General features: G+C 44.7%; 1 protein-coding gene across 3 annotated transcripts; it reads left to right on the forward strand.

Annotated features, from left to right (window-relative positions):
- On the forward strand, window positions 1-26544 carry RWDD2B (RWD domain containing 2B). 3 transcript variants are annotated; one of them, XM_077480027.1, is made up of 6 exons: window positions 277-609; window positions 905-1130; window positions 11377-11444; window positions 13280-13642; window positions 19716-19852; window positions 24978-25105. In XM_077480027.1, exons 1-5 carry the CDS (start codon window positions 593-595, stop codon window positions 19810-19812), a joined length of 771 nt encoding a protein of 256 aa, XP_077336153.1. In that variant the 5' UTR covers window positions 277-592; the 3' UTR covers window positions 19813-19852; window positions 24978-25105. The 3 variants fall into 3 exon arrangements, with proteins under 3 accessions (XP_077336151.1, XP_077336153.1, XP_077336150.1); XM_077480025.1 differs by lacking the exons at window positions 277-609; window positions 19716-19852 and adding an exon at window positions 1-145 and having other exon boundaries at window positions 24978-26544; XM_077480024.1 differs by lacking the exon at window positions 19716-19852 and having other exon boundaries at window positions 299-609; window positions 24978-26544.
- The last annotated feature ends 934 nt before the right edge of the window (window positions 26545-27478 follow it).

Genomic DNA, 27478 nt, shown 5'->3' on the forward strand with positions numbered 1-27478 from the left:
TGTGTGCAGTGACAGGCTTTGCACAGATAGGACAGTTGCCGGGGAAAGGGGCGGGGCGTCTTTCTCCTCCAGTAAGGGAGGGGCATGAGGAGCTGGCTGCTTCCTGAAGCATGTTGTAGTACAGAAGACTCCTATGTGGAAAAAGGTTTGGTTACAATAGAATTGAAAAAGCTACTTTTTTTTTTGTTAAAGGAGAAGTATGCCTAAAGCTCTTTTGTTTATACTTTTCCTGTGGACCTCAGTATTGCACTTAGTCCTGTACTCCTGTGATCAGTATTCAGCCAACAGCTGGCTAAAATCTCCTGCCGTCTGACATCACATAGAGACGGTCCAGGCTTTGCAGGGATCCTGACAATAATGTTGGGATCCACCCAGATGTGTAACCAGCAGCTGGCTCCGCCCCTGAGAGTCTGAACCAGCACCTCCTGCCCCTTCCACAGCCCGACACTCCAGTGAGGCAGAGCACAGAGCAGGGGACTGGCGGTCACGGCTCTCTGCTCTAAAAGAAAACCTGAGAAATGAGCGATTTGTGATCTTTGATCGCTCAGTTCACAGGGTAGAGGCAGCTGGGGATAGCCGCAGCATTATATCGATGCTGCACCCGTCTAGGTGAGTATGAATGTTTACTTTCTTGAAATCCCACACTTTACTATTTATTTTCATCTTTTGTTGCAACACAGTGCTGCTGATCTCCTCCAACCACTTTACAGTCGCTAAGAGGAGTTTTACCAATCCATAACTAAAATAAGAGAGTTGGCTTTAGATATACTTTTATTTGTTGTGCATCACAGGGTGTCATTTAAAATGTAAATTTTTGATCTGTCTGGGCAGTTATTTCTTTGCTGTAATGTATAAGTGTTGGTGTGTGTAGATTAGAAGTAATCAATAACTTGTTTTTTTACAGATCCTCATTCATAATGTTAAGCCAGGAGGAGTCAGAGGCTCAGATCTCGGAGCTGGACCTTCTCTCCAGCATGTTCCCCAGTGAAGAAGAGTTTGCGGTCACTGATCAGTTGGCATTGGCGGAGCTGAGAGAATTTGCAGAAAAGCAGACAGCGGCCCCTCCAACCTTTACAATTCAGTTCACATTGACTGTGAAACTCGGTGATGGCAACGCAGACAACACCCAGGTGATGTGGGTTCTGTTATCCGTGTCTAAACTAAGGATGCGCTCCTGCGTGTTCATGCAGCCCACGCGCAGAGCCCACCAGGAAGTCAGCGCTGCGCTAATCACAAGCAGTGAGACATTTCCCGATGTGTGGCTGCAGAGATCGGGAAATATCTCACTACCTGTGATTAGCGCAGCACAGTGCCAACTTCTTGGCGGGCTCTGCACGTGGGCTGTGCAAACACGCCGGAGCTCATCCTTAGTCTAAACTGATATTTGTGTGTTGTAGTGACAGAACATGGACCTTGGAATTCATTAAAGTGTGACTATAGCCTTGTAGACACAAACCGTTTTTTTTCCATTCCGCCATTGGCTGAGAGCACTGATCGGGAGCCAGTCAGCTGCTGGTTTTCCACAGCAAGCTCATCTAACAGAAGCCAGCCAAACAGCCAGTAAGTATGAGCTCATGTGCGTTTGCAAGTCCACGTGCCCGCTGGGAAGCTGATGCTCCGCAGCGCTAATCACACGTAGTGAGGCATTTCCAGATCTGTGCAGCCGCGGATCGGGAAATGTCTCTCTGCCTGTGATCTGCGCTCCGGAGTGTCGGGTTCCTGGCAGTTGTGGGCACATGGACTGCGAACACGCATGAGCTCATTCTTAAAGTGGAATTCCACCCAAAAGTGGAACTTCCGCTCATGGAACTTCCACTCTGGTGCCACAATTGGCACCTTTCGGGGGGGGGGGGGGGGGGGACAGGATATCTGTCTTTGACAGATATCCTGTTCTCACTTCTGGGAGTCCGGTCCACGGCCCGTGACATCACTGCGGGGCTCCCTCCTCCTCTCCCTGTCGCCGAGCCAGTATGAAAGAGGAGCGAGGCCTCGTACAGGCTCAGTAGGGTTCCCGGCATGAAGCCGTAAGGCTACACTGCCGGGTACCCTTGCCCGCAATGGTGGTGGCAGCACCCGACAGCTGATGGAAACATCAGCTGCGCTGCCAACGCTGTAAAGGTGGATCCTTGCTCTGTTAGGTGCTCGATTTCCCTCTTCCTATCTTGCCTAGGCCGTGGTCTGGATGAACCTGGGAGTCCCTTTCACCAGTGAGATAACCAAGACTCATACACGAGATGTATGTGAATAATGATTACATTTAATGTTTTGAATACAACAGGTTATATGCTGAGACAATAGGGGCAGCGCCCTGTGGAGGAGCCAATCAGGGATCCCCTCGTAGCTATACACCAAACTTTTCCCAGTAACAGATTTATTGACAGAACAAGCAGAATAAGCAGAAATCGTGTCTTCATGGCTAAGCACATCATTAACCTTCACACGAGATAAGAGTGAGACTACAATATTCATCAACATTGTGCTAGTAGCCTGTGATCCAGACGTTCTAGGTCACAGACGCAGTTAAGGGAATGTGAGACGACCGTAAGTCTGGCTTTCTTTGCACAAACTCTCGTGGCCAAGGGCATTCTAAGAAAACAGCATATTTCCCAGATAGCGAGCATCTATGTCTTAGCAGTTAGAATTCTAGCTTGGTCATACAGAGTTTGAAGATGGAATACAGTATAACAAAATGGAATACAGTATAACAAAATGGAGACTCGATAATCCTTATAATCCCTCCTGTGATCATAACTTTGGCACGAAGTTATGATCATCCTTTATACCAGACATCCTTAGAGAAAGCCATAAGTGCTTTCTCTTCGTCATTGGGCTTGGTTGCTATTGTTAGATGGGAAACCTTGGAGGCTGCTAGGCAGCAGCACTTGGCGATCACATAGAACATTACTATCAACAACACTATCATTACTAATACGAGAAATATTTTCTTAAAAAATCCCAGTATGCCCCCCCAAATACCTCCAAACCACCCTCCTGTACCCGAGAAAAGGTTCCAATCATCTCCCAAGTTTTTTGCTTCCTGTAGGAGGGTCTGTCTTTGGGCTGAATGACTTTTGATAATATCGGAATAATCGGGTACCGACAGACTTTCCACAGGAACGGTGAAGTTGTGTATGAAGGTGCAACACATCTCCGAATTGGCCATGAGGTTACAAATCCCAGTGATAGCGGCCAAAAGTTGTTCCTGCCTCATTTTTATCAGTTCCTGCACAGTTCGGATCTTCCGAGTTTCTTCGTTTAGCAGAGAAACATCTCTGGAAGTAGAATTCACTACCCCAGAGATTATTTCAGCGAAAAGATCTATTTTATCGAGGGCATTCCACATTCCCGGGCTTCCAATGGAGGCGGCAAATTTTTCCCACCATGATGTTACTTGTCTCTTAGCCCTCCCGAACTCTAAATGCCCATGGGCAGGGGTCATTTTGATGTACTGATTGTCAAAGGCTATACCCATATATGGTACCATCCTGGCAATGGTGCACCAACCACCTGTAGAGGAATCTAGAGGGTAAGGTATGGTAGTGTGACATATTAGACCGCAACACACCATCCATCCATGAGGCAGATGAGGTGCTGGTATTATATCAGGGGGTTGGGATATGCCTGACCTGAGTCCAACTAGGCATAACCTAGGCATGGTGGAAGTATTCAACCCCTGGATGTCAAACGTCCCATCCCGCAGAAACTTCCCTAAGTCTCTAAGGGTAAGATTTACTAGTGTGTTTCTACAGAATTGGCCATTGGGGATTTCCCCGTTTTCTTTCCAAGCTCCATTTAGGAAACAGAAGGATGGGGGTTGTGTGAAACCAGAGAAAATAAGGGGGGAGGGTCTGGTCGTTATATTGGCCATATGGTCTTGTGTCGTCTCGTTAAACAGGTCCTCTACTGGGAGGGGGATTCCCACTACTGGAATTTGATTCCTACCCGTTCCCATGTGGGAGCACACCCAACAGGGTGCCCCTTTTCCCATTACTTGACCAAACGCGTATTGCCATAAAAAATGATGTGGTATTGTTGGGGCTAAAGAAAACGTTTTACTGTCCTGGGGGGGTAGTCTGTTCCGTGCTACCATTACTCCTAAATCTTTGTTGTTATTATTATTATGATTACTGGGCCTTGGAACTAATGCTCTTCTGTCTAGTGGTCGGTTCTCAGTACCTTTTGGGCTTCTTGTAAACCCACATGACCCTGTCATGATACATGTCATCATGACTATGTCAATACTATCGACCAGAGCAAAATGGTGTGTAGTACATACTGATCTTCTAAGCCCCTCTCTCTTTCTGTTTGCAAAGACTTCAGTCCGAGCTGGTGGGAGGAGGAGGAAAGTCCAGGGAGATTCTGCCGAACTGTTCCTGGAGGGTCTGTAGGTTCGTCTCTGGGGTCCCTTTGGTGGTGGCGTCCTCCTGTTGGTCTTGGGCAAGTGTCCTCTGGGGGTGTTCTGGAGTCGGTGGAGGTTCGGGGCATTTTTTTAGTCTGCTGGCATGGATCCACTGAGGGGTGTAGTCTGTGAGGACAGCAGTCCTGGAGACCTTCTCCACGTTCCATGGACCGGAGTAGATGGGCCCCACGTGCTTCCGTTGGGCAAGCTGCTTGATCAACACTTTATCCCCCGGGATGAAGGGGTGAGTGACTGAGTGGGTAGTGTAAACAGTTAGGGGGTGTCCCAGAACTAACTTGTTGGCTTCTTGGATGGCCATGGCACATGCAGCCATGTTCTGGAGGCAAGCAGGCATGCCCTGGACCTGAAGTGGGAGTTTCTTTGAAAGGAAAGCCACCGGTCGGTAAGAATTACCGTGCTCTTGGGCAAGAACTGCTGCAAAGGCAGATCCATTAACTACACAATATAGATAAAAAGTTTTCCTGTAGTCCACTAGTCCTAAGGCCGGGGCGGAGACAAGGGAGGAGAGGAGGGTGTTAAATGAGTGTAACATTTCCTCCGTCTATTCCACCACTTTTGGCGCAGTGGAGAGCGTGGCCCTCCTCAGAATGGAGTCATGAAATGAGCAGTCAGGGATCCACTGCCGGCAATAGACGATTGCTCCCAGGAAAGACAAGAGGGCGGCCTTGTCCCTGGGTGGGTGCAGAGCGTTAAGGGCTGCGGCACGGTGGGGGGAAACACTTCTCTCTCCCTTGTTGAGGATGCACCCCAAGTACTCTACAGTAGGGGTCACCCACTGTATCTTTTTCCGTGAGGCCAAGTGACCTGCCTTGGCTAGGTGATCCAGCAAGTTTTTTGAGTCTTCTTCACAAGCTTCTGGGGTAGGGCTGCAGAGAAGGAGGTCATCCACATATTGGATGAGTACCGACCCGGCGCTCGATTGCCAGGATTTGACTGTCTCATTCAATACCATAGAGAAGGCTGCCGGGCTGTCCACATAGCCCTGCGGTAGGCGGGTCCAGGTCAGTTGCCCCTTCCCCCCCCAAGAAAAAGCAAACATGGGCTGGGCCAGTGGATCCACAGGGATGCTAAAGAAAGCGTTAGCTAAGTCAATTACCGTGTAGGCCACAGAGTTTGCCGGTATGCAAGAAAAGATAAAGACAATGTCTGAGACCAGAGGGGGGAGGGGAACCACCATTTTGTTGACTGCCCTGAGGTCCTGTACCAAGCGCCATTCCCCGCTTGCCTTTCTCACTGGGTATATGGGGGTGTTCCATGAGCTGATGACGGGTGTCAGGATGCCCATGGCTACATACCTATTGATGAGGGGTGTAATCCCCTGAATTTTGTCAGAATGTAGTGCATATTGTTTTTGAAAAACAGGTACTGAGTCTGGGCGCATTTGGGGGGTGTAAGGGGTACATGGGATAAAACCTACACTCGCGTTATTCTCTGCCCAAATAGCATGGGTTTTCAGGGAGGCAGGTAAGAGTACAAAATACCCTTTTTTGGATTGTCTCTTTGGGCCTTGTAAGTCGCAGAGTGCGGAGCTGGCAGTTACTGCTCCCTGTGGATCAAATTTGATCACCACTCCCAGTTTGGACATTAAGTCCCTTCCCATCAGGGAGACTGGGCATTGGGGCAGGATGGCAAACCGTTGTTGGCAAAGTAGCACCCCCTCCGGGGTGGTTACTAATAAGGGTGGGGTGATAGGGTGGGTAACAGGAGTCCCATTAATACCTATGGAGCTTCCCTCAGAACATTGTGGCGTGTCAAAAGTCACATCATTGATGGAGCTAGAGGTGGCACCAGTGTCAATGAGAAAACAAATGCGTTTTCCATCTACACCCAGGATCACCTGGGGTAGGCTCCTCCAGGACACATTGTAACATACCAGGCTGAGGGAAGGGACATACTCCAGGCAGCCCTATGTCCTGCTTGAAAATTGGGTGGCAGGCCATTGCATGGGAATAGGGGCCGGTGGGGGTGGTGGAACATGTAGGGCGGTATTGTTAGGTGGAGGGGGTCCTCGGGGTCCTTGATAGGGCTGGTGATATCTGGGGCCTGACACTGGTCCTTGGTAAATTGGGGGACATTGATATTGTGGAGTTGAAAAAAAGGTGTTAGGGTAACGCATTCGTCCCTTTCCCTTCCCCCAAGGTCCCGTTTGGCCCCTACGGTAGGGACAATTGGACTTCCAATGTCCCATTTGACCACAATTGAAACAGCCTTGGTCTGGTGGTTGGGGGGCATATTCTGGTCTTCGAGTGGGGGCATATGGTTGGAGTGCCATTAAAAAGGTTGGGGGTTCAAATTTGTTATAAAATAACCCCCCTTTTTGTTCAAAAACCCCGGAGGTTTCCCTGGAGCAGGTGTCTGACATGAAATCTTCCGGGGGTTGGGTAGCCCATTTGGGGTTAATTAATTTTAGCAGCTGTACTACTTTTGGCTCCCCTCCGGCCATTACAGTAGTGGTAAAAAGGGACCCATCCGCCCCATCTACCGCTTTCCAGAGGTTGTATACTCGGGTGAAAAAATCATAGAATTTTTCCTTCGGGGATTGTTTTGTTTGGACCAGATCTTGCAGTGCTGTGATCCCTTTGTAAAGGGTGCTCCAATGTTGTCCTAGGGTTTTCCAGAAAACTGGCCAGCCCCCTTTTCCCTGGACATGGGCATTAAACAGGTCTTTTACCTTTGGGGGGTCGGGGCAGTCGGGGTCTAGAATATGTATTATACTCTCAAAATCAATCGGGTCCAGATTTGACCCGGCGCACTGGCGCAACAGGAAGGTGGCAGCTTCCCTAGGATGTTTTCTGGGGGATGGACAGAGCTCTTTGAGTTTTGTCAGTGTGCCTAGGGGCAGGGGTAGGTGAATTTCTATGTTACCAATGGTCATAAGGGGGGCCTTAATATCGGGGGTGTCCTCATCATCCTCGTCAGTAACTACGGGGGTGGCCATAGGTGAGATAATGGGTCCTGGCGCTGGTATGGGTACGGGTAGTGGTTTCTCTGTAGCCAACTTGATTTTGACCTTACTCCTGGTGACCACCCCCATCTTAGAGAGTTTTTCCATGGCCCGATTGTCTTCGGGACTCAGGACTACAGCCTCTCCCTCAGTGGGATCACTGCTTTGGGAGGTTCCCGGGCTCTGGTCCGGGTCTCCCTCTGTTTCTCGTTTTGTTTGTGCTAGGGCGGCTTGGGCTTCCCTCAAAATTCTATATCCCTGTTCTATTTTAGCTCTGGCCGCCTCTACTTCAAGGGCAAACCGTTCCTTCTCTTCCCTAAAGTATTTTTGCTCAGGGGTCTCCCTCGCCCTCCCATCGGCTTCTACTCGGTCCTGGTACTCCTGGCCCTCCTTGTCTCTTTTGGCTTGGGATTCCCTGTCCCATTGTTGTCTTTGGTGCGGGGTGGAGGCGTTGTACAGTGCAGCGGATATGGCAGCCATGTCTACCCCAAGGCTGGGGTAGATGGCCAAGGCCTGGGCAACCTCGCCCTCGTCAGTTTTGACAAGGACATAAGGAGGGGGTATTTCTGGGGCATTCAGGGGTGTAGTTATAGGTGCCGAGGGTATTGGTTTTCCTTTTGTGAGGGCATGATTTTTGGCATGCTTTTTTTTTATAAATTTTTAGAGGGGCTTCCCGTATCTTGCAAGATTTTTTCATGTAATCCACATCCCACTTCCCGGGGGGGTATGAGTGCTTATGTAACTGACAAATCTTTTTTACTACATGCCAATCTTCTATGTTGCAGGGGCCCGCGGGACCTATATCATGGATCCCTAATTGCTGGCACCTTTCCCTAACCTGACTCCAAAATGGTTCTACATAGGGACCGGGCACTATAGTCTGCACATACTGATAGGGAGTAGGTTGTTCATGAGGGGTCCCGTCTTTGCCTACAGTATTCCCCATTATGGGGGGGTGTTATGAGATGCTTGGTAAGGGGGCAGAGGTGATAGCAGCCAGTGGCACGAATCACCTGTTGTTGAACTTCTTCCAGGGAAGATTCAGCAAGGAGGTGGGATTCACTGACTGGGCTATGCAGGTTTATTCTGACTAGCGGGACAATGGGAGAAGTTTCGTCCTGGGGGTACACGGGGCGTTCTCCTAGTCTAGTGGAATATCCCCCTGGGCGAGTGGCTATCAATACCAGGATATCAATTTGTTTAAGAAACAATAAACCAACAGTACAGCGAGGGCAAGGGTTAACAATTTCACAGCAATCTGGATCCCAAGGTAAAGACATTGAAAGAACAGCAAAATACAAAAAAAAACAATTGAAAAGGCAAGTTTGAAATACTTACGTAACCTGGAAAGAAAAACATGAACAACTAAATCACATACAATCGTTTTACATGACTAGATAAAATGAAAAATATGAACAACTAAATCACATACAATAGTTTTACATGACTAGATAAAATGTGCACTGTGTTTGATTTTAGCAAATTACCCTTCGGGCGTCCCTTGAACATCCGACCTTATTTGGGGAGGGCGCAATCTATTGCTTCCCTTCCCTGTAATGTTCCTCTTTAATCTATTTTATCTAATAGTTTTAAGTCAGGCCAACCTAGCCGGACTCTCTTTTAATGTATTTTACTTAATAGTTTTAAGTCAGGCCAACCTAGCCGGACTCTCTTTTCAGGTACGAGCCCTCTACTTCTCCCGATGGGCCAGCCTAGCCCACCGCGGAGGCACAGCAGCAATAAAGGTCCCGCACGTGGCGGTCACCGCGGCAGTATGAGTGACACCAAAAGATCCTCACCAATAAGGTAAATAAATCAGTAGTCACTCACCTGCCGATCGATGACCCCACTTCTGGTACCAGCTGTAAAGGTGGATCCTTGCTCTGTTAGGTGCTCGATTTCCCTCTTCCTATCTTGCCTAGGCCGTGGTCTGGATGAACCTGGGAGTCCCTTTCACCGGTGAGATAACCAAGACTCATACACGAGATGTATGTGAATAATGATTACATTTAATGTTTTGAATACAACAGGTTATATGCTGAGACAATAGGGGCAGCGCCCTGTGGAGGAGCCAATCAGGGATCCCCTGGTAGCTATACACCAAACTTTTCCTAGTAACAGATTTATTGACAGAACAAGCAGAATAAGCAGAAATCGTGTCTTCATGGCTAAGCACATCATTAACCTTCACACGAGATAAGAGTGAGACTACAATATTCATCAACATTGTGCTAGTAGCCTGTGATCCAGACGTTCTAGGTCACAGACGCAGTTAAGGGAATGTGAGATGACCGTAAGTCTGGCTTTCTTTGCACAAACTCTCGCGGCCAAGGGCATTCTAAGAAAACAGCATATTTCCCAGATAGCGAGCATCTATGTCTTAGCAGTTAGAATTCTAGCTTGCTCATACAGAGTTTGAAGATGGAATACAGTATAACAAAATGGAATACAGTATAACAAAATGGAGACTCGATAATCCTTATAAACATCACTGGACTCCAGGACAGGTAAGTGTTCTATTGTCAAAAGCCAGCAGCTGCAGTATGTGTAGCTGCTGGCTTTTCATTTTTTATTTTTTTTGGGTGGAACGCGCTTTAAGACCCCTTTCACACTGGTGCATTTTGCAGGCACTATAGCGTTAAATATAGCGCCTGCAAACCGCCCTAAAACAGCTGCTCCATTCACTCCAGTGTGAAAGCCCGAGGGCTTACACACTGGAGCGGTGCGCTGGCAGGGCGTAATAATATGAATCAACAGCCTTCTTTACAGTTACTTTGTAATACACCCATCAATGAATGATCAATTTCAAGTGTGTATAGCAACCATTAGTATCATCAAATACATTGCAGTCTAACCTTACAATCGCTGTACAATCAACCCTAGATCTACCAAAACAATGTAATATGAGACCTACCTAATCTATTCAAACAATTTGTATCCACAACATATTGGTAGATCTACATCCGAGCCGAGTCACAGCTCCCTGTGTCCATTCAGACATGGAGCCCTGGCCCGCCCCGCCCCCAATCCCCCCTGATTGGCTAGCTGACTTTGATTGACAGCAGTGAGAGCCACTGGAGAATCTCGGACGGCTAAGACACTCGTGGACATCAGGTAAGTGTGAGGGGGTGGCTGCTGCACACAGAAGGCTTTTTATTTTCATGCATAGAATGCATGAAGATAAAAAACCTGCCTTTACAACTCCTGTAAATATTGTAAGGTTTGCTTCTAATGTTTACTTTAAAAATCGTTTACTTTTTTTTTTCCTCTTTTTCTTTCCTTTTTGGATTAATAATTGATATACTGGATTTTGAAATTTGTATTATTATATTTTTTGGTTCAGTGTGTATGATTGTCTTGTGCTTTGTTTTGTTTGTCTGTTAAGAAATTTAATAAGAAGATTTAATAGAAAAAAAGAAAAAATTGCAAGGGTGAAAAATGTGTAGTTGGCTTAATTTTGTTGCAGAATCACTGAAGAGATGCAGCACAATAATTACACAAGGGACATAATCAACAATTTACTTAACCTCAAATTTCCTTTTTATTTATCACAAAAATAGGGCCATATAGTAAAAGTGTTGTAAATAAGAACAACTTTCATTTTCTTCATGCATTGAAAATACTAACAATGAAAAAACATCACAAGGTTTTCGTGAATGTGGCACAAGGCTTCTGACAGCATATGCACTGCCACAAATGTCTTATTTTAAGCCGACCAGTACAAGAGCTCCGGACCCCTCGTCACTGCCATCTTCTCCGTCTGTTCACTGGATTATATACTCCTGCTCTCCTCTTCTCAGGCTCACGGCGGGCTACCAGCAAAATTTATGGCATCCTCCAGGTCCCTCTTCTTTCTCCTGTTTATACGTTCCTTTTAAACAGGGCTCTCTCCATGGGCTAAAACTACCTTTGTTATTTGCTCCCCTACGGTGTTATACTGCTGCTAATAGTAGTGTTTGTATTTTTATGTGTTCACATAGACCTTCTCTTTTTTTTTTTTTTTTTTTTGCAGGATGTACTTTCCTTACATTGTTCATACCCGCCTCACTACCCAAATGTTCCACCGGAAATCGTAGTCAGGTACTGTGACTACGCATGCATTCTGTGTTGTCTACAAGTATATCATTGAAATAATGTAAATGATTACTCTCCCTTTGTCTTCCTCTACCACACTTTCCCTTATTCCATTTCTGTTTTTCTTCCTTTTTTTTTTCTTGGTTGCTTGTCAATCAACCCACCCACTCCCCCTGCTGCTCCCCTTCCACGTTACCCTTTTAACCTACTTCTTTTACTCTTCCTTATCCCTTTCCACCCCCTCCTCCCCTTTTCTCTCTGTGTCCTCCTTCTCTATCCTCTCCCCATTCTTGGATTGCTACTGCAGACAGTTATTTTCCGCACGCTCCAAACTGCAAGATATACCAGCTATGGTAGCTTTGTTGAATTGCCCCAGTGTTATATGAGCATCCACCGCAGTGACAATTGCATATCCATATGTACTAACTGCCTCATTCATCACAAAGAAACATTGGGGTTGATTTTACTAAAGGGAAATCCACTCTGCACTACAAGTGCACTTGTAAGTGCAGTTGCTGTAGATCTGAGGGGAAGCTCTGAAATTAGGAGAAGCTCTGCTGATTTTATCATCCAATCATGTGCAAGCTAAAATGCAGTTTTTATTTTCCTTGCATGCCCCCCTCAGATCTACAGTGACTGCATTTGAAAGTGCACTTGCAGTGCAAAGTGGATTTGCCTTTCGTAAATAACTCCCATTATCCTTAAAGAAGACCTGTACTGTGGAAGTTGTGATAAAAAAAGGCAAGTAGAAGACAAAGGAGTAGTCACTATTGTCTGTGCTTTTTCATATCAGAGCTGCTTCCTGATGGCTGCTGATATGACTGGTAGGATAATCTTCAAAAAACAGCAGGAGAAATAGAGTGTCAGGTCACCTTGAGGCGAGGTGACAGGTGCACACCGTAGGGATCCGGAGTGCACCGCAAGGTTGTGGACCCTACGGCTGACTGCTGCAGACGGGGGACAGATCCCACTGGGGATAGAGCGTGAGGTTACCTGCGGCGCGGAGTCTAAGAGCCAGCAGGTGTTCACCAGTGCCTCTAGTGGTGAGGATGGACTTGGCTGCAACTGGCTCCAGGTCGCGACCCCCAGGGTCCCCCAGCTCACACCCACAGTAGGCAACAGGAGGATAGGGATGGTGAGGGACAAAGCCAAGGTCGGGGCCACAAGCAGACAAGGATAGTCGGGTACACGCCAAAAGGTCAGGGTCACAGGCAAGCAGGGATAGTCAAGACAAGCCAAAGTCGGTAACGGAAACCAGTAGCAGAGCACACGGCAGGAAACAGGAAGCTAACACACAAGGGATACACAATGGTTGATCAGCACTGAGGCCTGCAGTGCACAGGTTAATATAGGGCTCCCTGATAGGGCCTGGGGTGGAGCCATGCTTAGAGGAGAGGTTATAAAAAACCCCAGGTGGAAGTGGCTGGCTTCTTAGTCTGAAGACATGGGGGAAGGTAAGCAAACACAGGAAGATCACTGCATAACCATGATATAGAGGAAGCACAGATCCACAGAATGAAGGGTGATCCCTTTACTGCAATCCCTCAGGTACAGCTTTCTCTCCAGCAAGGAGAACATTGGACAGCAATGTCACTCCAAATCCCCTGAAACTAGCAGTCAACAGTGGTGCCTTTATATGATTTTGAACAGCAGATACAAAGCTGTTAGTCTCCAGACACGGGTGTGCCCAGGTATAGAAAGTGCACCTTCTATATAATGAAATAAAACCTAAAGCTACTTTTTCAGAGATTAACATTTCTAGGGGCCACTATAAGTTAGTAGATCTTCACTTTATCATACTTCTTCTGCTCTACAGATTTTTTTTTTGTTTTAATTTATAGATCGCCAGCCCTGGTGCGTTCACAGCAGGCTCAGCTTCATACAGATCTCAACACTTATCTAAAAAACAATTGCATAGGAGATGTTTGTATTTTAAGTGCCGTGGAATGGGTTAAAGACAATGCTTCTACCTACCTGAACATCGTGTCCCCCACTGATCATCAGAAAGGAACTGTTATGACTCCTGAAGAAAGCATTTTCACTAGGTTATGGATCTACAGTCATCACATATACAACAAACAGAAGAGAAAATATATCATGGAATGGTCAGAGGAGTTGGGGCTCTCGGGGTTTAGTATGCCAGGGAAGCCCGGAGTTGTGTGCGTGGAGGGGCCACAGGAGTCTTGTGAAGAGTTTTGGTCCAGGTATGTAGTTGTAGTCACGATACACAATAAAGGCAGACAGTTTCTTACATGAAGTAAAGAGGGTCTATTTAATTTCAATGATTCAACAAAGCACAACCACTGTATCAGCAAATCAAATCCAAGCAACCACTCTATTGGCATAATTTACCATTGCCATTCTGCACTACTTTTGGGTGGAAAAACCTGCTAGGTATAGAGCACGTATGAATGTACTTCCAAACCTCCCATTCATAAAGTGCTTCGTAAATGAACATCTCAAGAGTGTCAGATGGTTTGGGAGATGGAGTGCCTGCCTTGAGGCTTCTTAATTAAAAAAAAATATATATATATATAAAGGTCCATAAAGACATGGATGAGCAAGTTTGGGGTGGAGGAACTTGACTGGCCTGCACAGAGTCTTGGCCTCAACCCGATAGAACACCTTTGGGATGAATTAGAGTAGAGACTGCAAGCCAGGCCTTCCCATCCAATATCAGTGCCTGACCTCACATATGTGTTTCTGGAAGAATGGTCAAACATTCCCATAGACACACTCCTAAACTTTGTGGACAACCTTCCCAGAAGAGTTGAAGCTGTTATAGCTGCAAAGGGTGGGCCAACTCAATATTGAACCCTACGGAATAAGTCTGGGAGGCCATTAAAGTTCATATGCGTGTAAAGGCAGGCATCCCAATAATTCAAAGAGTGAGGTGCACATGGGTCTTAGCAAAAATTTGCAAGCAATCTGGTCTTCCCAAGGACTAAAATATAGAAAAAGAGATGGGATTGCTGCATATAAAAATGTATTGAAGATATAAAAAGTTTACGTCAGAATTAAATGGTAAACATGGTGACGTTTCGGACTGATGCAGATAGCGCCCTTCTTCCACATACCTACAAATGACTGCATACATGGACCAATATATAGCTCATTATCATCAATACGTAATTGAATGATTAAATAATTTAAACAAGCTGGAATCAATTAATAATGAAGTATACAACATTCCTTATCAATATATGTCAATTAATTAAAAAAACTGGAACAAATCTAGACAACAGGTGTGTTGAATCCCTCACATGGCAAAGATATAATTGATCGAACAGTTTTTTTATATATATATATATATATATAATTCATGTCTATAGAAACTATTAATAAAACGGTTCATTTATAAATAAATTAATACAGAAAAGGACTAATACAGAAAAAAAGCTAATCCAAAACATAATAATAAGTCAATTAATATTTAGTTATATATTAACCATTTTATTTATAGTTTCTATAGACATGAATTATATATTCTTTTGTTCTTTAGCTGTACTGTTCGATTGATTATATCTTTTGCCATGGGAGGGATTCAACACACCTGTTGTCTAGAATCGTTCCAGGTTTTTGAATTAATTGAAATATAATAAGGAATGTTGTATACTTCATTACTAATTGATTCCAGCTAGTTTAAATTGTTTAATCATTCCATTAAGCATTGACGACAATGAGCTATATATTGGTCCATGTATGCGGTTTTGAAGAAGGGCGCTATCTGCATCAGCCCGAAACGTCACCATGTATACCATTTATTTCTGATGTAAACTTTTTATATCTTCAATCATTTTTATTTATGTGCAACAATCCCATCTCTTTTTACACACACACACTATATATGTATGTATGTATATACAGTTGTGCTCTGTATCCTGCTTTACATGTGCTTTACATATCCTGGCAGAATTTATGATTTCTTGGCCATTTTTCAGAGAATATGAATGATAACACAAAAACTTTTCTTTCACTCATGGTTAATGTTTGGCTGAAGCCATTTATTATCAATCAACTGTGTTTACTCTTTTTATATCATAATGGCAACAGAAACTACCCAAATGACCGTGATCAAAAGTTTACATACCCTAGTTCTCAATACCGTGTATTGTCCCCTTTAACATCAATGACAGCTTGAAGTCTTTTGCGGTATTTGTGGATGAGGCTCTTTATCTTCTCAGATGGTAAAGCTGCCCATTCCTTTTTGCACAAAGCCTCCAGTTCCTGTAAATTCTTGGGCTGTCTTGCATGAACAGAATGTTTGAGAGCTTCCCAGAGTGGCTCAATGATACTGAGGTCAGGAGACTGAGGTGGCCACTCCAGAACCTCCACTTTATTCTGCTGTAGACAATGACAAGTCGACTTGGCCTTGTGTTTTAGTAATGTAATAATATGTTTTAGTTTTAGTTTATTCTAATGTAATATTATTAGCGATATTATTAATTGTAGTAATATTTAAAAGAATAATTATATATAATGAATGATAATAATATTAGTATAATGAGATGTCTCTCTGTAGGTCTCTGGTGACATTTCAGTGACTGTACTGATCCCCGATGTCACTAGAGGCCAGCACTTCCTATACTGTGCGATCGCTATACAGTCCTCCCGGTATTTAGCATAGTGCGCCAGCCGGTACTGGAAGTGAGGGGGGAGGTGTATACAGCCAGTTCCGGTAGGCGGGGTGATGATGGGGAGGTGGGGAAGCTCTGCCCCCGGGTGGCCGGCAGAGAGGAGACATGGGGTGGAACTCTGGGGAGAGGGAGCAGGGCTTTGAATATATACGTTACCATGGTGATCAGAGATTGTTTATTATTATCTGATATTGTCATTCATGTATTCCCCTCCCCCTCATTATTATCCTCAATCATCATCATTATCTGATCTCCACATTGAGGATTATTATTATTTAATCTTAATTACACAAATAATTTCTATCATTTATAAATATTATTATTTCTCTCTATCAGTAGAATGGAGGAGATTGTATGACATCCAATGAGAAGATGCCCCTCCCCCTCCACACTAATCCCCTCCCCTCCTTCATTTAGATGCGCTCTGGTGTATTCCTGATGCATTTGGATGCACTCTGTTGTATTTCTGATGCATTTAGATGCACTTTTGTGTATTTTTGATGCGTTTAGATGCATTATGGTGTATTTTTTATGCGCCCTGGTGTATTTTTGATGCATTTAGATGCACTGTGGTGTATTTCTGATGTGTTTGGATGCACTGTGGTGTATTTTTGATGGATTTAGATGCTCTCTGTTGTATTTTTGATGTGTTTAACTTAAAGGTGTAACTTTCCTGCTAGGGGGACATCTGTGCAGAAAGTTCTTGTCATACGATGGACACGGCCAGACTCTGTTCACAACTAGGTGTTCCGGACTCCAGAATCACCGCAAAATGCTGGACACGCTTGCCATCCACTTTCAATATCACCCCAATCGAGGCATTATTTTGCCATGATTGTCGCCTGACAAATCGCAACAAAATTGGGACAACTGCTTTTGAGAAACAGATGTCCCACTATTTTGTTTGCGTTTGGAATCGCCGTAATGCCACCCATGATCCGGAATGCCCAGGTGTGATTGCAGCCTAAGCGTTTTCTATCAGGTGCCTTTCCTAAGGCCAAGACCGCGAAGCTGGTGCAAGAAGGAGGGGTTTGGCTTCATGGAGACCTGGACTGACTTTTCAATTGGTAACTTACTCTACAGCAAGGACAGATTACACTTAAATGAGCATGGTGCAGCTCTGTTGGGAAAGAAAATAACCAAAAAGTTGGAAAAAAGGGGCAGAGAGCGGGACTCTAGCTTGTAGCCCCTGAACACCACATCTCTGGTGGTGGCGGCTACCACTCCAGTAACCAGAGGGTTGTCCCTTCAGCCCTCTATTACTCTTTCTGCAGCTTCTGAATCACCAACTATCAATATAGTTTAGGGGTGCAACGGATCAAAAAACTCATGGATCGGATCGTTCCTTGGATCATAGTCACGGATCAGATCATTTTTCCGATCAGCAAATAATAATTGAATTCGCAAAAACCTATGGAAATTCCACCACCATATAGTCCCCACTGTAATATACACAATCTCTCCACTGTAATATACATCTCCCCCACTGTAATATTGGGTAATATATTGAGCATGGTTGGGTACGGCTGGGTATCGCCGAGTATGGCTGGGTATTACCGATTATTGAAGGGTTTGGCTGGGTATTGGCGAGTATTGGCTGGGTATGGCAGTATGTTTGCTGGGTATGACAGAGTATTGGCAGGGTATGGAAGCGTATTGATATGGTATTGGCAGGGTATTGCAGAGTATTGGCAAAGTATGAAGGGATGCTACCACTCCAGTAACCAGAGGGTCTTACCATCAGCCCTCTATTTCCCTTTCTGCATATTCTGTCCAACTATATTGATCGTTGGTGATTCAAACAAGACAATTGGCTGTTCCTAGAAGAAGACTCAACAAAAAGTCTGAGGAGCCCTCCCAGGGACCAGGTATGGCTGTACCAACGCAGGTTCCTACACTGGTGGCGGCTGCCACTCCAGTAACCAGAGGGTCGTCCCATCAGCCCTCTATTACACTTTTTGCAGCTTCTGAATCACCCACTATCAATATACTTTAGGGGTGCAACGGATCAAAAAACTCATGGATCGGATCGTTCCTTGGATCATAGTCACGGATCAGATAATTTTTCGGTGGTGGAGTCTCTGTGTGAACATCACATGTTGGTGGAGTCTCCATGTGAATGTCACATGCTGGTGGAGTCTCAATGTAGCTTTCTCATTCTGTCTTGCTCACTGGGGCAGACCTGCCTTGTGAACTGTGTCTGCAGTAAATATCTCACAGTACAGCTGCAATAAAAAAGAAGAACCAGATTTAGCACCTTCACCTACCTACATATATATATATATATATATATATATATATATATATATATATATATTGTAACATTGGGGTGTTTAGCTCAAGTGGTTAGAGGCATTTTTAAGTCCACATCAGGCAGGCGTTTATATTTAAGGGCCTGGTAGCCCACGTTTATTAAAAGGAAAAACAAAATAATAGTCCATCCAGGAATCCCACGCAGGGGTCCAATCTTAAATTAAATACACACAATCCAAATGAAAAATGCTAGCTCACCTGGCTACTCTTCAGCAGTAGTGCTGCTATAAGTACTTGCCCCTCAAACGAGCTGCTTGGATACACACAGTCTTAGGCTCCTTGGACGCACACAGCTTCAAGCCCTTCAACACACAGCTTTGGACTCCTTGGATGCACACAGCTTCAACCCTTCAACGCACACAGCTTTAGGCTCTTTGGATGCACACAGCTTCAACCCTTCAATGCACACAGCTTTGGGCTCTTTGGACATGCACACTTCTCCCTTACTCGCCTGGACTCCTCGGGAGGGTGGAGCCCAGAACCATGGTCTTGGCTCTGTTTTAAACCCAGGACCCACCTGTGCAATCATCCAGCCAGACTTCTGGCTGTTCCCAAAACCCGGTCCCAGGATTGGAGATTCCGTCCCACCCATAACACTATGAAATCTCCGGGCTCCAGGTCTCAAACTGGATTTTTGAAAACACAGGAAACTGAAAAGCCAGTTTCCTCACAAATAAACAACTTTCCTGGAGCCCCTCAACCTGCCTGGTTGAGAACCCTGCATTCTTCTGCTGGTGGGGTACCATACTACCACATATCCCCCCCTTTGTTTCGACCCAGAGGGCGGAACACCCAAGTTACTTTTGGCACCTCTGTGCCAGATAACATTTACAGAAGTCCAATCCTGTCCAACCTCGTGTCTCCTAACGGGGAACTCCACCTAATGCCTCCTTTGGTGTCTTCCTCTAATCCTTACTGTTACTCTGCTATGAGCTTTGATGCGACCTTCCCAACTTTTCTTCCGAGTGAATTTCCATAAGCACTTCCTCTCCTGAAATCTTAATGGGTTCCCGTTGGTCTTCCTACCAACCCTTCTGCCTCCACGCTTCAGGTTCCCAGGTTTCCCCAAAACTCTCTCAGCAGTACTGTTCTGAGACTGTAGGGGGCCTATTTCTATAGTGTTTAGAACGGAAACCCACCTCTTATTTCTGGTACCTGACTCAGCAGTCACTAATTGATTACCAGGTTTACCTGTACCTTTGGACACCACATTATCATGTACCATTAACACATTATTTGGTTCATCATTGACAGACATATTCAAACCAACATTAGACCTCTCAATGTTGCACATGTCACCAATGCCTTTTTTTTCAAAATTTGCTAGGGTAGAGTCTGCAGAGGGCACACATACCGGAGGGCCGTCATCACCCACAAGAACCTCACAGGATATCGCCTCCCCTGGTAGCTGTCCTACCACTTGACCTGTTCTGATGCCATCTGTATTTTTATCCACCTGAACAGGTAAGCTCTCGTCTGATCCACATACAGTTTTTATCACGCTCCTTGCCCATTCCCCTGTCCCGGGGACCTTATTAGGTTTGTCACCTAAACCAACCATTGGACTGGGGACCCCAGTCTCTTTAACCATCTTCATTTGAGTACGTCGTCTTATGCACCAGTCCTCTGCTGCACTTTTACTGGCCAACTCCTCCTGGTGGCCATGGGATGAAACTACAGCAGGCTTCTCCCACCGTTTAGCACCCCCTGCAGGCACAACAGGAAACTTCTTGTTGCTAGGGGTGACTGCAAACATATTTTCACCGGAATCTGGGCCTACAGACAAAACTTTTTTCTCAGCAACATTATCTCCAGCCGTATTCCATAACCTAGGGCAAGAAAACATGCCATGCCCCAGCTGGTCACATTCCAGACATGGTACTGGACGATTTTTTCCCAAAGCGATTCTCTCCTGGTGATTCCCAGCTGGCCGGAATGCACAGGCCTCTTTGTGGGGACGCTGAACCAAACCTCTACTGCAGCTCCTTTCAGGCATAAATTTCACTCCGGTTGCCATGGGAGACCTCACTCTCCCAGCAGAACTTTGCTGGCTCTCTCCAACATGATAAATTGGCTCCTCCTTAAGCCACTTTCCACGATCCTTATTAGAGCTAGCCCATGGTACAGAGACAGCCCGACTGGCTTCCTCTGCGTTGCTATGGGCAACCACTCTCATCCTCAGCCTTTGATCAGCCTCTCTCCTTGCATATAGCATGGGCTTCTCTCTGCTGGATCCCGTCTCATGCTGTGACACATTCACATCTTTCACAATAGCTTTTTTAACTGCAGCAGCTTTGCCAGGGGCAACAACACCCCTCTTCCAGTTATGGACATCCAGCGGCTTTCCCCTTGCACTGAGGGTTGGCTTCCTTTCCTCTGTAGCTTGGTTCAGTGCTGCTAAATGCCGCTTGCACCAATCCACTGCAGATTCAAATGCTGGTGGACTCTCCATAACAGCAGCGATTTTGCACTCCTTGAAGCATTGTTGCTTTCACCTTCGTGCAAGCTCTCCTCAGCTGCACACACAGATTGTGCTGTCTCATGCACACAAACACAGTTCATAGCAGAAATTTTTTTTTGACTTTTCATTCACAGGTACACCACCTGCAACACGTAATGCTTTTTGCCTGGCTGCACTTCCACACACAATAGTTCCTGACTTGAACTTACTGTAGAGCAAGGACCCGGATTCCACCGTCTTCTGCCCGCATTCTCCACCACTTGTAACATTGGGGTGTTTAGCTCAAGTGGTTAGAGGCATTTTTAAGTCCACATCAGGCAGGCGTTTATAGTTAAGGGCCTGGTAGCCCACGTTTATTAAAAGGAAAAACAAAATAATAGTCCATCCAGGAATCCCACGCAGGGGTCCAATCTTAAATTAAATACACACAATCCAAATGAAAAATGCTAGCCCACCTGGCTACTCTTCAGCAGTAGTGCTGCTATAAGTACTTGCCCCTCAAACGAGCTGCTTGGATACACACAGTCTTAGGCTCCTTGGACGCACACAGCTTCAAGCCCTTCAACACACAGCTTTGGACTCCTTGGATGCACACAGCTTCAACCCTTCAACGCACACAGCTTTAGGCTCTTTGGATGCACACAGCTTCAACCCTTCAACGCACACAGCTTTGGGCTCTTTGGACATGCACACTTCTCCCTTACTCGCCTGGACTCCTCGGGAGGGTGGAGCCCAGAACCATGGTCTTGGCTCTGTTTTAAACCCAGGACCCACCTGTGCAATCATCCAGCCAGACTTCTGGCTGTTCCCAAAACCCGGTCCCAGGATTGGAGATTCCGTCCCACCCATAACACTATGGAATCTCCGGGCTCCAGGTCCCAAACTGGATTTTTGAAAACACAGAGGAAACTGAAAAGCCAGTTTCCTCACAAATAAACAACTTTCCTGGAGCCCCTCAACCTGCCTGGTTGAGAACCCTGCATTCTTCTGCTGGTGGGGTGCCATACTACCACAATATATATATATATATATATATATATATATATATATATATATATATATATATATATATATATTTATTTATTTATACAATATCAAATTATAGAGAGAACAGTTCAAAATTCCAGTGTCAGGCGCAATAAATAATCCCGACGTTACAGGTTACAGGGATGACTAATGTTGGCCTTCATATAAAAATTCTGGTTGCATGGCAGATGGCATAAACACTGAGATAAAATGAATGGAGTTAGAAAGGGGACTGATTGTTCACTTCCGGTTGTGGGGGAGTAATCTGCAGATCTTCTGTTTCTTATTATTAAACACCTGGGCTCTTTTATTGGAATCCCTCGAATTGTTGCGGTAAATTGATATAGAAGATATAGAAGAGGCCAGGATTGGGAACCGCTGCATTGCAGATTACTCCGCCCAAAGTAAAGAAATAGTCCCCTGCACGTATAGGATGAATCGCTATGCACTTCTTTCATGTGACAATCGTGACAAGATCTTGCCATATTTGGGGTGTCATTAACTACTTAAAGACCGAGCCTCTTTCTGAGATTTGTTTTTTGCTAGAAAATTACTTAGAACCCCAAACATTATACATTTTTTTTTCTAACACCCTAGACAATAAAATGGCGGTCGTTGCAATACTTTCTGTCACACCGTATTTGCGCAGTGGTCTTACAAGACCCCTCATCAATATCCATTGCCATTCCTATACATATGGGGGGACCCCTCATCAATATCCATTGCCATTCCTATATATATGGGGGACCCCTCATCAGTATCCATTGCCATCCCTATACATATGGGGGGACCCCTCATCAATATCCATTGCCATCCCTATACATATGGGAGGACCCCTCATCAATATCCATTGCCATCCCTATACATATGGAGGTACCCCTCATCAATATCCATTGCCATGCCTATACATATAGGGTGACCCCTCATCAATATCCATGGCCATCCCTATACATGTGTACATATGGGGGGGTGGTGACCCCTCATCAATGGGAAAAAAGGATCCAATGAAAGGGTTTCAGTTATTTTGTATCTATCAATATCCACAATACTTACCAATCTCAGTGTCTGTATTCCGGTGATGTCCATTGTCTTTAAAACCCGAACCGAAACATCCAACAACGGCTCTGAAACAGCCACGAAAAAACGTCCTCTTTATTTTGGGGGGCTTCTTGATTGGGGTATCTGCAGGCTGATCACTGATACCTCCTTCCATAGCTACCCTTTCTTTGCTGGGTTTCTCTGGTGTTTTTTCAGAGAAAGAAGCTGATTACATTTAAATGGGTTCATTATTAAGAAAAAAGAAGCACGCTTTAAATGTAGGAGAATAGATATTGCAATGAAATTGAATGAAATTAAATCGCAAGAAAAATCTCAGGAGAGGCAAGAAAAATCTCAGGAGAGATAAGAAACACGTCTTCACTGGTCAGCAAACACTCAACTTCTGCTGTCTGCCTTCCCTGCCACTCTTTTTATATTGGCTCAGCTGTGCCTTTTGTAGCTCACACATGCCCAAAACATCACCGCCGTACCTTTCATCATAGGCCTTGTTGAATCCTCTCCAAATGTAGTGTTTATGGTTGTGGCTAAAAAGGTAAATTTTGGTCTCATCACTCCAAATGATTTGTGGCAGAAGGTTTGAGGCTTGTCTCTGTGCTGTTTGGCATATTGTAAGTAATGGCTTTCTTCTGGCGACTCGACCATGCAACCCATCTTTCTTCAAGTGCCTCCTTATTGTACATCTTGAAACAGCCACACCACATGATCTCAGGGAGTCCTGTATTTCACCTGAAGTTATTTGTGGGTTTTTCTTTGCATCCCGAACATTTTTCCTGGCAGCTGTGGCTAAAATTTTAGTTGGTCTACCTGACCGTGGTTTGGTTTCAATAGAACCCCTCATTTTCCACTTCTTGATTAGAGTTTGAACACTGCTGATTGGCATTCTCAATTCAATGGATATTCATTTTTATATCCCTTTCCTGTTTTATACAGTTCAACTACCTTTTCCCGCAGATCCTTTGACAATTATTTTGCTTTTCGCATGACTCAGAATGCAGAAGCGTCAGTGCAGCACTGGATGAAAGATGCAAGGGTCTGTCAGGAGTCCAGAAACTGATTGACCTTTTATACACACACACACTAATTAAAAGCAAACAGATCACAGGTGAGGATGGTTACCTTTAATAGCCATTCAAACCCCTTTGTGTCAACTTGTGTGCATGTTATCAGGCCAAAATCAACAGGGTATGTGACCTTCTGATCGGGGTCATTTGGGTATTTTCTGTTGCCTTTATGATATAAAAATAGTAAACACAGTTGATTGATAATAAATGTCTTCAGCCAAACACTAACCATGAGTGAAAGAAAAGTTTTTGTGTTGTTCATATTCTCTGAAAAATGGCCAAGAAATCATAAATTCTGCCAGGGTATGTAAACTTATGAGCACAACTGTATATGTGTATATATTTATTATGTATGTGTGTGTGTGTATGTGTTTTATTTATATATATATATATATATATATATATATATATATATATATATGTACGTATGTTTGAAAATACAATTGCTTTTGTTTTTTATAGGAGCCAGATTCTCCCAACCTTTATAAATTAGGCCCCTTTCACACTGGGGTGGGAGGTGCGTTAGTGGTAAAGTCCCGCTACTTTTAGTGACGCTTTACCGTCGGATTTGCAACGCAAATTGGCCGCTAGCGGGGAGGTTTGCCGTTGGTATAGCCGGGCAGGAGTGGTGTATATACACCGCTCCTTCACCGCTCCAAAGATGCTGCTAGCAGGACTTTTTTTAGGGTCCTGCCAGCGCACCACTCCAGCAGTGACTGTTTCAGGTCCCTTTGCAGGAGCTATTTTTAGCGCAATAGTGCCTGCAAAACAACGCAGTGTGAAAGGGGTCTAAGGCCTCATTCACACCTGTGAAAAAAAGTCCTGCATGCTGCATCTTTGATGCACTTTCATCAAAATGCACATCCTAGAGTTCAATGGTAATGCGCCTAGAACGCACCACACCAAATTATGCAGCGCACAAATGTGAACTGGTCTTTAGGCTCAGTATGGCTATAAATGAACTCTTTTTTTGCTTCCACAGAATAAGAAAACTGACATGGAAACGGATATTAATCCGACACAGAGAAGATGTCCCTTTGTCTTGTTCCCCTTCAGAGATTCACGTAAACATCCAGAAGCACCGAAAATTCCCTCCTCTTAAGGAGATGGCGTTTGATGCGCACGGAGCCCGGGGGAATCACATGGATCTGGGCCAGCTCTATCAGTTTCTCCAAGAAAGGGGATGCTCAGATGTCTTCCCCATGTATTTTGGGATTGAGGGACGATAGGAAACAACTAGATTCATGACTAGACTGCTGGATGTGAAGAATATTTTTGCACTACACTCCGGACACTTTCTTACTGCAATAAATTTGTTTGTGATTTTAAAATGTTCTTACTGTTAATAAATTATATTTTACTTTTGCTTTGCAGCATCAAGGAATATGTGAAGCCCAGGGTACACTTATGGGCAATCTTGAGAAGTCGAGGGCTGCCCCATGTCTTGTGCTTTTTGCAAATCCCTATTGGCTCTTTACCTCTGAGGATAGACATAATGTCCAATTGGGAGTTGTGGATAGAGAGGAACAACCCTCCCAGCCACTATGATTGACCAGCATTATATTTTGGTAGGATGGTCATGTGACTCTCATGTCCTTTGAAAAATGCAGTTAAAGTAATAAGCAGGCAATTAGCAGCTCTATAGATCTAATATAGAAGAAAATAGCATGTGCCTAACAGAGACTGTTAATGCCAGACATCCCAGCCTGCAAAAACACATTTCAGGGAGGTGTCGCTTTGCTTTGCACCCGCAAAAACCACAGTGGAGGAAGCAGTGGGCAGTGTTGGTAGGGCAGGGGAGATTGGTGTCAGTAGTTTATTTTATTTTTTTACACTTTTAAATTTTTGTACACTTTTTTGGGGGGCTTTGGTGAGATGTCAGCATATAAACTTGTAATTTTTTTTATTTCAAAGCAGAATATATATATATATATATATATATCTATCTGCTCTGAAATAAAGTAAAAAACCGTAACAAATAAACAAATAGTGTGTGAATATGTATGTATGTATGTGTGTGTGTGTGTGTGTGTGTGTGTGTATATATATGTGTGTGTGTGTGTGTGTGTGTGTGTATATATATATATATATATATATATATATATATATATATATATATATATATATATATATATACACATATACATATACATACAAGGAGGTGTTTTTCTTAGAACAATGATGCCAGAGACTCAACACAAGAAGAACGTTTGTTCTCTAGCATTTGAGAATTCTCCCATTAAAATCAATGCAATTTGGCCCACCACAAAATGGCCGCCAACTGGAGCCCTAATTACAAGGACATATTGTTTAGTGTTGATGGGGATGCTAGGAGCGGAAGCTGTTTGCAGAGACGTCTGTGGGGACAGAGTTGGTCTTCGCAGCTGTTCTCAGCTGCACCGATCATTCCCGGGAGATCAGGAGGCACCTGCAGGTGTGCGGGAGACGCCGCAGAAATGCCGGAGTCTCCCGCACCTCGCAGGAAACTTGAGATGTCTGTAATGTATACGGATCATATGGCAATAATAAACAACCAAAAACTAGCTACACATCCAGTGTTTGCATATATGCTTTTATTCGTCTTTTATTGAATGTACACATGATGAAAACATGCTGTATTATTTCTGTTCTGTACATCTTGTTATATGCCTCTAGTATGTATGTATGTATTGTAATATGGCTCCGCATCTTCTACTGCTACCATTGACTCTCGCTTTTTTGGACTCCTTCATATAAATTTGCCACTATGGGGCTGATTTACTAAAACGGGAGCGTGCAAAATCAGGTGCAACTGTGCATGGTAGCCAATCCACTTCTAACTTACTTTCATACAAAAAAAAAACCTGGAAGCTGATTGGTTACCATGCATCAAATTTTGCACTCTCCAGTTTTAGTAAAACGACCCCTATACCTGCCTTTGTATGTTGCTATCTGTTGCCTCTTGGGCCCTGTGCGCAATCACCTCAATTCCATATTGGGATTGGCAGACCTAGTGCTATAGCTGCCTTACCTCTTAGTGCTAGCCAGGACCTGGGCATTACGTCAGTCCAGTTGCATCAGCTTATTGGGAGTCTGCGGCTTTCATGAATGGTGGGGGGTAGCATTACGCCTTGTACACATGGGCCAAAAACCATCTGGTCTGTTCTATAGAAGTCGGTTTCACGCCTGGCTTCTATCGGACAGCCATGCTGGAAAACCAACATCCAACCCGCATTTGATCAGTGTTTATCAGTGTGTTCTGGTGGGGGGGGCAGTCCCCTGTCAGAATACAAAGGCACAGCAGGGGAGATCGCTATATTAAAATTGCTTGTGTTAGTGCGGCGACCGCTCCGTTTTTTTTCCCCCCCCATTCAGCCTGCTTGGTTGAACAAAAAAAAAAGTGTATCTAGTGTATACCAGGACGTCCACCTTAAAAAAGGGGTATGTGAACCCAAAACATTTGGTTAGCGACCTCATTTCCTCCCTGCCTACTGTGCCATGGGT

This window comes from Lithobates pipiens, unplaced genomic scaffold (genome assembly GCF_037356315.1).
Source record: "Lithobates pipiens isolate NorthernLeopardFrog02 unplaced genomic scaffold, aLitPip1_a1.2 Scaffold_16, whole genome shotgun sequence".
In the NCBI taxonomy this organism is placed as follows: Eukaryota; Metazoa; Chordata; class Amphibia; order Anura; family Ranidae; genus Lithobates; species Lithobates pipiens.